Raw genomic sequence first — 15,739 nt, forward strand, 5'->3', positions numbered from 1 at the left:
AATACCGTATGCTCAGCATGATTAGTTTCCCTATATTGCCTTTAAACTCCTCCCCCACAAAATTATATGGAGTGGGGTTTATTGACATTACATAACACGGTCAAGGTCTTGTGACTAGTAAGTGGTAAAACTGTAATTTAAATTGGAGTCTTTGACTTTAAAACCTTAGCATGTTTTTCTTATACCACAGTGTCTTATTGTTTATCCAATTCCCAAGAGGTAATATACTTTGGAAAAATCTGAAACACCTGAGAAAAAAGAGTAATTTGCCAAGGCTAGAGATGGCCTCTTCAGGTTAGCTCTAAATATAGACATATACTTAATGCCATGGACCATCACATGCAGCTGTTTGAGTCCTAACAGTCTTACCTACTACCTACATGAACTTAGGCAAGTCACTTACCCTCAAAGCTTGTTTCCAACTTGGCTTGTTGAGAAAGCAGTAACAACTTCATAGGATTGTATTTGGGATTAAATAAAATAACGTATGCAAAGCTCTGTACTCCACAAGAGACAGCAGATTGCAGTAGTCAAGAGCACAGATCCTGAAGCCAGCTGTTCAAATTCAGAGTCCAAATTCTGGATCTGCCACTGGCCAGCTTGGTGACCTTGGGCAAGTTTGCTGTATTCATCTGTGTCATCTGTGTCCTCACTGCTAAAACAGGGTAATGATAGTAACTGCTTCATGAGCCAGTATGTATAGGGCATTTAGGATAGTGCCTAGAACACTAAACACTATGTAAGAGGTTGTTAATTAAAAAAAAAAACAAAAACACCTCTTTGAACATAGTAGATGCTGAATTTTATTCTGCAATCACCCAGGTGGATTAAAAATAAATTTTTAGGCTGGGCGCAGTGGCTCATGCCTGTAATCCCGGCACTTTGGGAGGCTGAGGTGGGCAGATCACGAGGTCAGGAGATCGAGACCATCCTGGCTAATACAGTGAAACTCCATCTCTACTAAAATTACAAAAAATTAGCCAGGCATGGTTGCACACGCCTGTAGTCCCAGCTACACAGGAGGCTGAGGCAGCAGAATCGCTTGAACCTGGGAAGTGGAGGTTGCAGTGAGGCAAGATTGTGCCATTGCACTCCAGCCTGGGTGACAGAGCGAGACTCCATCTCAAAAATAAATAAATAAATAAATAAATTTTTAAACTTAAATTTTTGATTTTTGGAGAAAATTCCTGCATTGCCATTAGGGAAACATGTCAAATGAAATCAGCAGTTCTAGAATGATGAATGTTAGAGCTACCCTAGTAAGTTCACTGGATTTGGGGGCAGGAAGATGAGGCAGAGAGGAAGGTGTTAAGAGTGTCTTTCAGATTTGGGGATTAGGTAACTAATCCCCAGATGACACTAGAAGCTATTTCATACTGAGATGGGGAAGAGAAGAATTATGCATATGGGAACAGGAAGAAGTAAAAGAACTAGCATTTGTACCGTCTCCCAAGTACCAGGCATTGTGCTAGGCACTTTGTATACAGAGTAACTCATTTCATTCTCATAACTACCTTTCGGGTTTTACTCTCTCTGTTTTTAGAGATCTGTGAAAATCTTTAAAGGCATGTGTTTTGCCATATATGCAAGTGAATCAACTTGCCAGATAAAAGTTTGCTGCCTAAATATGGTAAGAATTCTTCTTCTCTTGCCCCCTTCCCCCACTAAGCTCTGAATTTTCACATCAATATTTATATTGCTATGTTAGAGTAGGCACTACTTTCACTAGAAAGTGACCCTTTTCTATTCCTGGTAGTTAGTCCTTTAATACCTCCGTAGACAAAGAACCTTTTGAGATGCCATGCAGGCTCTAAAGTTCTGTAATAACTTGGAAATCTGTGATGGTTAGACAACTCTGTCCAGAAATGTCTTGGGAGCTGTCATATTTCTCCAATACTCACATTAGACACAGACATACTATCATGGAGCTAAAATTCATGGTGTAATGATATTGCACATTAACCTCATAATGCTGTCTGTATCAATTTCAACATTAATATAATGTAACTGTTTCCAGGTGGAAGCAAACCAACTTATATACATGTTTTTATTGCAATCTTCTGAAAAATGCATGCCATCTGTATTACCTCAAACTTTTGGGAACAAAATACATTAAACTAAGCAGAACCTCAAATAGTCAAAAGAATCTGTCTTTTTCAGGATATTTCTGAACTCTCTAAAAGAAAACAAGTTTTGAATTATAGAATACATAAATTTTTCAAACACAAGCACCACCAGAGGGAACATTAATATAATTTTTTTCAATTGCTTTGCATCATTCTTTTTTGTTGTTTTTGTTGTTGTTGTTTTTGAGACAGAGTTTCCCTCTTGTTGCCCAGGCTGGAGTGCAATGGTGTGCTCTCAGCTGACTGCAACCTCTGCCTCCTGGGTTCAAGAAATTGTCCCGCCTCAGCCTCCTGAGTAGCTGGGATTACAGGTGCCCACCACCATGCCCAGCTAATTTTGTATTTTTAATAGAGACTGGGTTTTGCCATGTTAGCCAGGCTGGCCTCAAACTCCTGACCTCAGGTGATCCATCTGCATCAGACCCCCAAAGTGCTTACACCATGCCTGGCCCCTTTGCATCACCCTAAAACCACCTTTTCATTCTGATGGATAATTGAAACTGAAAACTTTCTAAACTTTACTAAGCATTTATTGCTACTATTTACATTTTTAATTATACTACAACATTCTTATAGTAAGAAAGCTATTACTGATGACTATTGTAATCTCTATTGATATTTACAATTGATATTTTTGCTCTTTGGTTTTAAGACAAATTCTTGACTGCATGAATATCAATAATAAAAAGATTTTATGCCTGTGTGATGTTTCAAGGTTGTCAGCATGCTGTGCAAAAATTACCTTGAGCAATGCCTAGGATGCTCCATTGTAGGCAGGCATTATTATCACTCCAGTCCTTGTACTAGACCCCAGGCAAACAATACCCATGTCAGCCGGGTGTGGTGGCTCACGCCTGTAATCCCAGCATTTTGGAAGGCTGAGATGGGTGGATCACCTGAGGTCAGGAGTTCGAGACCAGCCTGGGCAACATGGCAAAACCCCGTCTCTACTACAAGTACAAAAATTAGCCGGGCATGGTGGCGCACGCCTGTAATCCCAGCTATTCAGGAGGCTGAGGCAGGAGAATCACTTGACCCCCAGGAGGTGGAGGTTGCAGTGAGCTGCAATTACGCCACTGCACTCCAGCCTAGGTGACAGAGCAAGACTTCCATCTCAAAAAAAAAAAAAAATACCCATGTTATGGAAGAAGAGACAGAGGCTCAGGAGGTGACCAGCTGTGAAGGGGTGTAGCTATACCCAGATCTAAAGAGTCACAGCTGACTACATGTATTCACTACATCTTTGTTAAGCAACTTGTCCAGTAGTGACTCAGTTATTGAAAAAAGTGCATTTCAATATCATGCTCTGAATGAGACATTGCTCTCAGGATGCAGAATCCCTCGTTTCTTTCTCCCGTGTGCTCTGCATGAGGCCACCTGAGAAGATCTGGACTCATGCAGATCTTGAGTAGATCTTGAGTAGGAGGAGCCCTACTCCTCCACCAGGCTAACCCTCAGGGCTTGCTTGGTGCCTAAGATAGCCCACAGCTTGCTGCCCCTCAGCTGCTAGCCCAAAACCAACAGCAAGAAAGCAGACTGTAATGTGGAGGATACTTTTTTTTTAATGAGATTTTGTTCCTAGGAGACTCTAAAAATTAATACCTTATTCCACTGTTCTTTTTGGTTATGTAAGATTATTTTCCAAAATGCTGGCAGTAATTGTCCTCTGTATTAACTAATTTTCTGCTGGTGATTATCAACATGGTGAAAGGCAGAACTGCTAAATCGGGGCTTCCCACTCTTTAACATGCATACACATCCTCTGAATATTTTTTTTTAAAAAAGACAGATTCTGATTCAATAGGTCTAGGATGGCACCTGAGAGGCTGCATTTCTGGAAAGCCCCAAGGGACTGGTCCACAGACCACACTTTGAGTGGCATGGAACGAAAGTATTTCAAACAGTCCTTGTATTTGCCTGACGATCTGTGAGAACAGGATCAGTCTAAAGATTAGTAATGATTCTTTTTTCTGAAAACAATAACAACCAAAATGATTTCTAGTTGATTTTATTTTTCCCTATTTACTTTTTCTAGGAGAGTATGGGAATTAAATGGAATTCTCTTTCCTAGTGTTTGGGAATAAATCAGGTGTTGAGTTAAATAAGCATCTCTCTCTCTCTCTCTCTGTCCCTCTTTTTGTCTGTCTCTCTTTCTTTCTCTCTCTCTCTCTCTGAACTCTAGAGAAATGCTGAGCTGCTGCCTTTTGGTCCTCCCCCTTCTCTGAATTTTCCCATCTACTCTTCTCTGCCTTTGCTTGATCCTTTTTCCCCTATGAAGATTTGGGGTTTTTATTGACCGGAGGCAGATTTTGGCAAGAATGTCCCAGTTATTTTAGCTTGTGCAGTTGGTCACATTCTTGTGAAATTAGCCTGAAATTAGATTACTGCTCAAGATAGCCATGAAATAATATCAGCACTCAGTATTTAATTCTGAATTATCTGGCAACACTGAATCAGCTCTGCCAAAATGGACATGCCTCAGCGTCTCAGCAGTGATAGTGTTGCAGCCTGTTGGTTTTTTTGTTGTTGTTGTTTTTTGTTTTTGTTTTTACCTTTTATTTTGAGACAAATACTATAATAAGATGCACAAATAATAGTTTTAAGTGTACGTCATCCAGCTTTCCTCAAAGATAACACCTTACATAACCATAGTACATTATGAAAATCAGGAAACTAGCATTGGTATGTATTATTAACTAAACTACAGGCCTTATTTTGATTTTACCAGTTTTTACATGCACTCTTTTTTTGGGCTGGGGGACGGTATGCAGTAGTATAAAGTTTTACATATCCATGTATAGATTCATGGAACCACCATCACAATCTTCCTGATTGCTAAAAGTTGGTGTTCTCCAGGATTCTGTCCTGAACGCTATTCTGTTTTCATTCTCCACATTATCCCTGGACCCTCTTATCAGTAATGGTGACTGTAACTATCTTTTCTATTTGGATAATTCTCAAATGTATAACGTTAACCTCTCTTGAGCTCTATACCTCACCATTTCCTGGTCTACTTCTGGACACCCACTGACTATTTTATCTGTACCATGAGCTCCAACATAGCCAAAATTGAACCTGTATTCCTTCATTTTTAAACTAAATAATCTCTATTTGAGGGATTAACACCTTGTGGCCCAAGTCAGAATCCCCAGGGATCATCTTAGAGCTTCCAGTCTCCCTAATCCACCTCCACATAATAAAAACAGCCAACACTGCTAGAGCAGGTACTGTGTGCCGGATACTGTCCCACACCCGCTTGAGGGATCAGCTCACGTTGTTCTGATGGCAATCCCACGCTTTGTCAGAAATGGATCCAAGTTTCATGAAGCCTGAAACTTGTATAGTTTCAGGTCCCATTAACGAAAAAGAACAGAAGATTACAAATATTAGAATTAGGATTTGTCAAGGGAAATATTTGGGCTAGTGCAAGTGAGGGGCCCTGAAAATTGACCTTCACTAAGTTCATAATCTGTCTTTGAGATCAATGCTATTCTTCTTGCCATTTTACAGTGAGACAATCAAGGAACACAAAGTTTGCAAAAGTTGACTTGACCAAGGTCCTCCTGCCACAGGGGCCTCATTACCTCTTGCTGTGTTTTAACAGAGGCCTCCTATGTGACCTCTCTGCTGTCAATCAGCCCCCTTCATCCGTTCTCCACACTGACCCCAGAGGGATCTGCACACGGGGCCATGTCTCTCTCCTGATCCAAAGCTGTCACTGGTTCCTGGTCCCTTTTAGGATAAGAACTAAACTGTTTTGCATGACTCCTTGGCTGTCTCCTCTGACACTGGAGGTTGCATGATGCTGAACTGCTAGGGGCTCCCACCAATGCCCCACACTTCCACTTCCTACTCCTTTCCACGTGTCCTGCTGCTGCCAGGACTGCTCTCCTCCCATCTCCTCTACACACTGCACTCTTTATCATTTTATCCAAAGTAGAAAATGCATTATTGGTTATTTTTAGCTTATAGGAGCAACAGATGGTTAAAGTAAAAAAAAAATTATACAGTGCAAAGAATTAAGTAAAAACTACCAGATCTGTGGCCCCATTTTTTGGGATGAACCACTATTAAGTGTATGGTGTACATACTTTTCATTTTTCCTACTCTGTGTGTATGTGTATGTGTGTTCTAGCCTATAAAATTGGGATATGTTACTATGTTATTATTATTCTTTTTCATTTTTATTAATCTTCCAGACTTTTCTTCAAAATGTTTTTCATTTTGTTTGTTTTTGCAAATATCTTAGATTACTAGGAAAGCCAAGTCTCTCTTCCTGGATTTCTTCTCCTATAAACCGCCTGTTGATACCTACCCACTTCTCTATGGAGCACAGATGAAGGATATTGGTCATGTATGTTGAAATATTTGTCCAACTTTATCCCTAGTTTTTTGACTTTGTAAGGATGAGGAATTTTAATTTGTATATACTTGTAGATGCCTTTAGAACAATGACCATATCTTTTTTTATCTCCATAGCTCCAGCATCTAGCACAACGTCTGCAATGGAACAGGCGAGCTGTGAATATTTGTGGAATGCATGGGTGGACTAAAGACCTATCACCTCACTCTAGAATGCCCAGCATGTTGGAGGTAAGAGCTCATCTTCTGGTCTCTTTACCCCTTCTCATACAGAGCCAATCACCAAATCCTGCAAATTCAACCCTCAAAATGTCTTTACACGTCCCACAGCCACCACCGCTCTGTCAGACTTACCATTTCTCACCTGGATTCCTGCAGTAGCTTCCTCTCTCTGGTCTCTCTAAGCTAATACTTTCTCTATGTGTGACCAGGGTTTTCTAAAACACAATCTGTTCATTTCACTGTCCTGCTTAAAAACCTTGAATGACTCCATAGTGCCTGGAAAAGCAATCTAAATACTTTAGAAAGGAGTTCAAGGCCCTTCATAAAATCTGGTCTGATTTCCCTACTCAGCACCGCCTCTCTTTCTTCACATCTTCTATTCTCCAGCTGTGCCACACTTTATTCAGCTGTTCTGGAACAGACCTTATATTTCACAACTCTGCTTATTACATTCATCTCAAATGTCAGACATTCCATGGAATCTCATCCTGTCTCTCTATCAAAATTATCACACTACTATTACCACCATTAGCGCCACATCCCTTACCTGGTATACCTCCCTGTGTCCTCTACACTTCCTCATTAATTCAAAGATAACTTTATATTTCTCTCCCTATTTCAACTTCCTGCCTCCACAGAAACAGTTTTCTGGTTCAGCAGTTTCAATGAATCAATCAAATATTTGCACATCTGTTATGTGCAAAGTACTGATGCCATTTCTGATACTCAACTCACTTTTCAGTTGAAATTTTGAGTGCAGCTGAGTTCTGAAAAATTATTAGTTTGTAAAAGTCTGAAAATACATGCATTTATAAAAATCTTGGGGGACCTCCTCTTTCGGCTTGGAATACCCCTCCCTCTGTCTCTGTACAGGGGAACTTCTTCCTTCTGTCTTCGCCCTTCCTTCTTGCCTATTAAACTCTCCACTCCTTAAAACCACCCTACGTGTATCTGTGTCGTTTTATTTAAACCGGCATGAGGACCAAGAACCATGGTGTTCCTCCACTCATCAGAGCCGTATCATTTTGATGCATGCGCCAAGAAAGAAAATTCAATCATCAGACTGAAGCAATCAAACTCCAAATGGTGCTGTAAACTGAACCACACATGGACATGCCATTCTTCTAAGGACCCTTAGATCCACCCCAGGAGGAGCGCTAGCTGCTGTTCCCCATTCGATGCCCCTTTTCAGCAGGAAGTAGCCGGAAAGATTCGCCGCCCAAAATCCCCTAACAGCAGTTAGTGTGGCATCTCCACAGCAGGCAGCGGTAGGAAAAGGTGTCCTTGGGAAGTTTTCGGTTTTTAAAGCATCTCCGGAAAAGTTTCTTGTAAAGCCCTGGCTCTTAGAGCCAGGCCAGCAACCTTTGATATGCAAATGCTGGCTATTGGCAACTGGGTCCACCCAAACATGGAGGCCTTCTTGCCCTTTCCCCACATGTTCCTGGCAACATGGCTGCCCCCACATATCCCCACATGAGTAGAAAATCATGGCACCCTGCACTTGCATATTAAAAGGGTAGGGTGGGAGGGCCAGCTTTTTCGCAGTTTACGTGAATGACATGCCTAGTCAAACGAATCCCCTGAGCCCTATGTAAATCAAACACCGCCTCCTCCAGCCTCTGCATATATACCTGGCTGGTATCTGTGGCAAGGTGGGGACCTCCTCTTTTGGCTTTGGAGACCCATCCCTCTGTCTGTGTACAGGGGAGCTTCTTCCTTCTGTCTTCCCCTTTCCTTCTTGCCTATTAAACTCTCCGCTCTTAAAACCATTAAAAAAAAAAAAACTTAAAATAATTAAATTGGGATGAAAAAAGCCTTGTAAGATTCTCTTGGAACAGAAGATCTGAAGCAAACAGGGAGGTAGATGGCAGTGTATTCCCGGTCTTGTTAGCTAAGCAAGTGAGCGGGAAGCAGGGCTTCTATTCACAGGTGATATCTCCTCACTCACTATGTGATGATTCAGTCATCTGGCACAGCGTCCTCTAGTTCAATTAAAATATGTCTGAGTTTTTGGCCTAAATATAGTAATAGACACAAATATTAAACTCATTTTTCCTAAGCTTTTAAAAAATTATATATTCTCAGGATATGACGGATAATCATTTGCCTCTGCAAATGTAAGGCACACAATTTATTTGTGTGTTCTCTATTCTCATTGCAACATGCTTTAGGGCTAAATATAATCAAAAAAAGGATTCAATATACATACATTAATATTAGTAAACCTTTGCCCCTAGTAAAATGATCATGGCTCTAAAACTTTAAGGCTTATCACTTTTCTTTCAAGGAAAGAGTCGGGCATATTTTAAACATGTCAACAAAAAATAAATTCTTTCATTTGCTCATTCCTTTCTCCCTTCCAGCATGTTAAGCACTATATGAGCTGCTGAGGATACAGGAATAAACAACAACACAGGTGTGTCCTCTGCCCAAACCAGGCATAAATGAGCTTCCAAATGAACACAAACAAATCTGGAAGGCTTTTGAGGAAGAAGGACCATTAAAAAAGGTACAGAAAGAATGTATTGAGATCATGTTTATCCATCACTGAAATAAAATACTCTCCACAATTTCAATGATTCTCCAGCCAATATATTATTACCCCTCCTTATTAAAAAAAAATGAAAAAAAACTGCCAATAGAAAGCTGCCTTTCCTAGTAGATTGCATGCAAGTCATACTGTTAGCTAGAACTTAAGATACCTTGTTGATTTAATCAGTAGGTTACTATGTGTAATAATTCAATATTAAGAGAAGTGAGGCTATCAATATTATAGGTATATTTTACATTTTTCCAATCAGTCATTACTAAAGCTAACATTAAAAATCTTAATATATTACACTCTACGTTTTTGGAGCACAAATATAACAATTTAAAAAATAAATTGGCTGGGCGCAGTGGCTCACGCCTGTAATCCCAGCACTTTGGGAGGCTGAGGTGGGCTGTTCATGATCTGGAGATCGAGACCATCTGGCCAACATGGTGAAACCCCGTCTCTACTAAAAATACAAAAATTAGCTGGGTGTGGTAGCGCTTGCCTGTAATCCCAGCTACTCGGGAGGCTGAGGCATGAGAATCGCTTGAATCCAGGAGGTGGAGGTTGCAGTGAGCTGAGATCGTGCCACTGCACTCCAGCCTGGTGACAGAGCAAGTTTCTGTCTCAAAAAATAAAAAATAAAAATAAATTTAAAAATTGCAGAACATTTTCTTTAAATAATGCTATTTTTCTCAAAAATTAAATCAGCTATTGATTTTCTTCCAAGGTCATTTGCCTCCCATCTTTCTTCCAAGTGTCATCATCTTATGTATTTCACTTTTTATAAAACTTTAAACAGCAAGAGGCCATACAAAATGAAAAAACATAGCTTGTATTAATTCATTTAGTCCTTTAAAAGCTGTATCAGAAGCTGTTGTTGAAAAAATGGTAGAGTTATTAGGAGTGTTGCAATGTACTCCTAGATGTCCTATAACTGATATGTTAGTCTTATACTCTTCATAATCGTATATAGCGATCTTAGTACTAGCAGACATCTAAGGTCTATGATGGCATTTAACACAATTTTGTCTCCAAATTCTGCTGTGGTTTCATCAATGCCTTTTTGTTAGCTCTGAGTTTAAATTTTAATCTGGAACCATAACTGATTTATCCCAGCTGCTGACGACTGCCTGGAATCTGGTTTGGAGCATCTCCAAAGCCAATGTACTTTCCCCCAAGAAAATACAGGAAGATCTCTCTGCCCAGGCTTGGAAATACATAAGGATCAGGTTTGCCATCCTCTACTTTAGGGTGACTTTAACATAATTCAATGCCCACTGACTGCTTTTCTCCTACGGGTAAAGTAACAAACAAAGGAGTCAACTCTCAGGAGCTCTCTCTTTCATCTGCTTTATGTTGCCATTTTCCCTCATTGCCCTCTCACATTCACTCAGTAATTCACCAAATATTTATAGAGACTTCATGGTGTGCAAGGCAGTGAACTCCACACTGTAGGAAGAGTGAAGCCATGGAGATCGCAGGCCTGGCTCTTCATACCTTTGGCTTTCTGTTGAATTGAACTTTCTGTTAAGTTTAAAATATACAATAGAACTTTGATGACGTTGTGGCCTGGTCAGGGATGGGACAGATAACCAGCCCTTAAAAATAAAGCTCCTCCGGCCCCGCCCAATACCTTCTGAAAGAAGGAGGGTTATTATAGAGCATAAATAAAATAGTAGTGATTAATAATGATAATAAAGTTTATCTCTTTACTCACTCAAGAGCAATCCTTTTGGGGCAAATCACTTATGATTTCCTTCCAGGATTGAAGAAAACATGCACAGACGGAAGGTGGGGGCTGGTACTCGTGCTGAGCCTGGCATGGGGAGAGAGGAAACAAGAGTGAAAAGACTCTTTCATTCTCCTGGCAAAGGCAGCCTTGCAGCTGGGGCCAGGGTCTGTGGTGCTGATCCATCTGCTGGGCCGTCACCTCCCGAGAGAGCGTGTGTTCCTCCAACCACGCGTGTCTTAGCACCAGTCTCTGGCAGGAGCCAGGAGATGGGGAAGACAATTTAAATGATTCACATAACTTCAAAAAATGTGGATAAGCACTTTATTTTTCTCCCAAACCAAGAATATCTACTCAATTCAAACTTTTACCTGCGATCTCTCTTCCTCAGACCCTGGGTCACGAACTTGCCGTCTAACCTGGCAGGTCAGTAAAACCTTACCCCGATCAGGTCCTCATCTGTAAGATGAGAAGGTGGCAGCAGAGGTTCCGAAGGCTCCTTCCAAATGAAAACAAATACGATTTTTACATCAGTAGAAATTCAAGGGGCTCACACTTGACTATATGAAAGAGAAAATAAAAAATTATTTGTTTATTTTTCTGTTGGCCTTTTCCTATCATTTTAGCTTACTTATTTCTTCTTATTGACCCCATTTTTGTGTTTCTTATTTCTTCTATTAACACCACTGGATTAAAGCAAGCAAAAATTTAAAGATTAGTATCCTTTTTAAAAATTTCAGACATATAACACACACACACATACACACACACACACACACACACACCCTACATGTAGACGAAGCAGCCAGAAATGAAAGCCTAACTGAAATATAATTCCAGTGGTTCTCAAACTTTAGCAGGCATTAGAATCACCTGAAAGATTTGTTAAAATGCATGTTGCTGGACATCAACCCAGAATTTTTAATTTGCTAGGTAAGGTGGAGTCCCAAAATTAACATTTCTTACAGGTTCCAAGTAATACGGATGTTGTTGGTCTGGGATCACACTTTGAAAACCACTGCTTTGTGGCACAGCTTCCAAGGAGACTCCAGTGTGTGTTCTGTGTGTACCTTCTCTATGTATGTATGTTCTGTATATATATATATATATATGTACAGTACACATATCTCCAATGTATGTTCTCGTCTAATCCCTTAAAGTCATGATGTGCCTCAAGCCATCGTTTCTTCCCTTTACTGTTTGTCAGCTGTCACCAAATTGAGGTGGCAGTGGTGGTTTTCTTTATGTCAAAGCACTTTCCATCTATTCCTAATTGATTGCCTACTGATTTCTTGGTTTCCTTGACTATTTCGTTGAAAGGATCTCAAGCCGCTGTAAAACTTGCATTTTAACATCTAGCATGACATTCTCCCTCTGTTTAGTGTCATTTTTGTGGCAGATTAAGATCTCCCACCAGCACACTTTCCTATTTAATCCCCCAGCCATTGTGGTTCAAAACTCTTTGCCAGAAATCCCGCATGCCCAGAACACACACACGTACACACACACACACACACAAACACACACACACACACACAATGAAAGGCCACTCAAGTCAGGGTAACAAGATGGAGCCTTTGCAGTGCATTTAGCTAATGCTAATAGAGATGCAGTATAAATAGTTGTACCAAGTTTCCATCTTTGCCTTAAGCAGGATGTAAGCATGAGATTGTAGAAGAAAGTATTCTGTAAACAGATTTATTTCATGATATTTGGGTAGACAGTTCTTGTTAACATAGAACAACTTTATACTAACTATAGAAAATGCTTTTCAATAAATCCTCCTTGACAATCAGTGTATTCTCAGGTTCCTGTCTTCTGGGAGAGATCTACAGAATAAATTATTCTGGGAAGTGTATGGTATGGCACATAGAGAGGAAGGAGTGATTATTTGTATGAAATAAAAATGGTAACTGATTTTTAAAAGATACTTACATAACTTAATCTCTGTCAGAGTACCAACATTAAAACTAACTAACAATTATGAGGGCTTATTAGCAGTCCTCTCCAAGGTGAGGAAACAAGATCTGTACTTCATCACTGCCTTCTGCTACCTGCCTGCTCCTTCCTACCTCCCTTTCTGCCCACACAGAGGGTCTTGTCATTTGGCAGGAAGAAAAACGAATCAGGAGCCCTGAAGCAGAGGGCTGCTACTGTTGCTGGTGATTGATGGGCCTGGGTAATTTCACCTCTGGTGTCAAAAAGATTTAAGTTTCACTTGCAAACTACTTGCTGAAGCCAGCCACCTATCTCAGCCCTACCAAGTTTAGCCTACTCTTCGCCCTTACAGGCATTAGGCATTTCTTTCCCATTCACAGTTATCTATGACTTATTTTTTAGTTGCACATATGTTTGTAGCATGTGGTATGTTTCTGCATGTATGTGTATGTGTGTGTATCTGGAGTGAAGATGACTGAGCTTCAGGTCTCACTAGCCTAGATAGAACTTCAAGCCTCCCTTTAAAATGGCCTATGTCAAATAATTTTTTTAAAAAGCTACTTACTTAATGACATCTTTAACACTTCAGATTTCTATACATATCTATAATATCTTACTGATATGGTTTGGCTGTGTCCCCACCCAAATCTCATCTTAAATTCCCACATACTGTGGGAGGCACCTGATGCGAGGTAATTGAATCATGGGGGCAGGTCTTTCCCATGCTGTTCTCATGATAGTGAATAAGCCTCATGAGATCTGATGGTTTCATAAGGGGGAGTTTCCCTGCACAAACTCTCTCTTTTTGCGTGCTGCCATCCGTGTAAGACGTGACTTGCTCCTCCTTGCCTTCCACCATGATTGTGAGGCCTCCCCAACCACATGGAACTGTAAGTACATTAAACCCTTTTTCCTGTATAAATTACCCAGTCTTGGGTATGTCTTTATCAGCAGCGTGAAAATGAACTAATACAGTTACTAAAGAGATTCTACTGTCCCACAAAACTTATTTGACACATTGCCTTGACTGTAGAAGCTGTGTTGTGAATTATGACTGTGGGCAGGAGTTATGGTGTTACTCTGTGACTTCTATTAGTATAGATTGGTGGAGACCAGAATACGAATTTTTGTAGATTTCTTATGTTTTATTATTTACTTATTTATTTGTTTCTTTATTTTTTAAGACAGGATCTTTGTCACCCAGGCTGAAATGTAGTGGGAACTCACCACAGCATTGACCTCCTGAGCTCCCATCTCAGCCTCCTGAGTAGCTAGAACTACAGTGCTCACCACCACACCCAGCTAATTTTTGTATTTTTTGTAGAGATGGGATTTTGCCATGTTGCCTTGGCTCAAGTGATCCACCCACCTCGGCCTCCCAAAGTGCTAGGATTACAGGTGTGAGCCACCTTGCCTGGCCATGTTTAATTTTTTAATTAGATGGAGGCATGGGAGTGGCCATTCCTTTTGTATGTGTGAATATCTGATTTATTTCTATTGCCATTTATAATGCAAAGATAGATACTTCCTAATTATTTACTCTGGCCAGGGATATTATTTATTTATGGAGCTGATGACAGTATGTGGCTTTTGTGAACTGATCTGCTTCTTGGTTTTGTTTTTATTCTAAATTTAGCTTTTTACATAGTTGTAAACTTGAGCTAATACAGAGATTTGATTGTTTGATCGTTTTTAGCTTTTTGATGGGTAGTCAAGAAGATAACAGCTTTTCCTTTTTATGAAGTCTCGCTCTGTCACTAGGCTGGAGTGCAGCGGTGCGATCTTGGCTCACTGCAACCTCTGCCTCCTGGGTTCAAGTGATTCTCCTGCCTCAGCCTCCCAAGTAGCTGGGACTACAGGCACACCACGCTCAGCTAATTTTTGTATTTTCAGTAGAGATGGGGTTTTGCCATGTTGGCCAGGATGGTCTCCATCTCTTGACCTCGTGATCTGCCCACCTTGGTCTCCCAAAGTACTGGGATTACAGGCGTGAGCCACTGTGCCAGGCCGATAACAGCTTTTAAACAGTTAAAGCTGTTGAAAAATACAACTCCTCTGGGAAGCTACTAAGAATTGGATCCATTCAAAGCTGAAACTGCTTTGAATGGATAACTGTTCTTATCTGTTTGGTAACTGTTCTTATCTGTTTGGTAAATAAAAAGATAACTGTTCTTATCTGTTTGGTAAATCTAGATTAAACTTTTTGCAATTTGTGATGTAATTGTGTACACTTACCATGGAATTGCTGAGACAATTAACATTAAGGATTGACCCCTTATGGTATGATATACCCCCAGAGAGGGCAAGGGAGGTAGCCTAGGGAGAGAATAGCTGTCAAGTCCTTTCTTGCCTTTACTGCTTATGAGATAATAGGGTTCTCCAGAAGTACCCTCTCTCCCCAGAGATTGAGTGAGCCCCACCACCATTAAGTTCAGACACATACTAAGTTTTCCAGAGAGAGGATGCCTAATGACCAACACACTTCATCCATCTGGAGACCCTGGCACTTAAGACCAGGGAAGGAACTTAAGTCTTTTGAAAGGTGCCAGGCCATGTAAACCAGAGCAGTTTTTCTAAATAGTAAAATGTTATTAGCCACAAAGATGATTTTACCCCTTCATCCTGTAGCATCAAACCTCCTGGGCTCAGGTGCTGGGCTCCAAATATATGAATAAATACTGATAATAATAACAATGATCATGATAATGCAACCCTTATACATCTAGGGATCACCTGCTTATTTTCAGAGCAAAGTCATGTTCCAGCGGCAGAATTCAGCAGCCACAGAAATTTTAAAAAGTGACTACATTCTTTATTTTTAGTTGA

The 15,739-nt window shown here is 40.4% G+C and overlaps 2 protein-coding genes across 2 annotated transcripts in view; one reads left to right on the forward strand and one right to left on the reverse strand.

Moving 5' to 3' along the window:
- Positions 1–11,055, reverse strand: part of SPART (spartin) — a 67,269-nt gene extending 56,214 nt beyond the window's left edge. Inside the window, exon 1 of the mRNA XM_063792054.1 lies at positions 10,964–11,055. The gene's annotated coding sequence lies outside the window, so the exon portion shown is untranslated. The remainder of the gene's footprint in view (positions 1–10,963) is intronic.
- LOC129136816 (putative uncharacterized protein SPART-AS1) lies at positions 1,544–10,610 on the forward strand. Its single transcript, XM_054665186.2, has 5 exons — positions 1,544–1,630; positions 6,376–6,480; positions 6,606–6,719; positions 9,074–9,219; positions 10,363–10,610. Exons 1-4 carry the CDS (start codon positions 1,568–1,570, stop codon positions 9,098–9,100), a joined length of 309 nt encoding a protein of 102 aa, XP_054521161.1. The 5' UTR covers positions 1,544–1,567; the 3' UTR covers positions 9,101–9,219; positions 10,363–10,610.
- Positions 11,056–15,739: the final 4,684 nt, after the last annotated feature.

Source organism: Pan troglodytes, chromosome 14 (genome assembly GCF_028858775.2).
Source record: "Pan troglodytes isolate AG18354 chromosome 14, NHGRI_mPanTro3-v2.0_pri, whole genome shotgun sequence".
NCBI classification, from domain to species: domain Eukaryota; kingdom Metazoa; phylum Chordata; class Mammalia; order Primates; family Hominidae; genus Pan; species Pan troglodytes.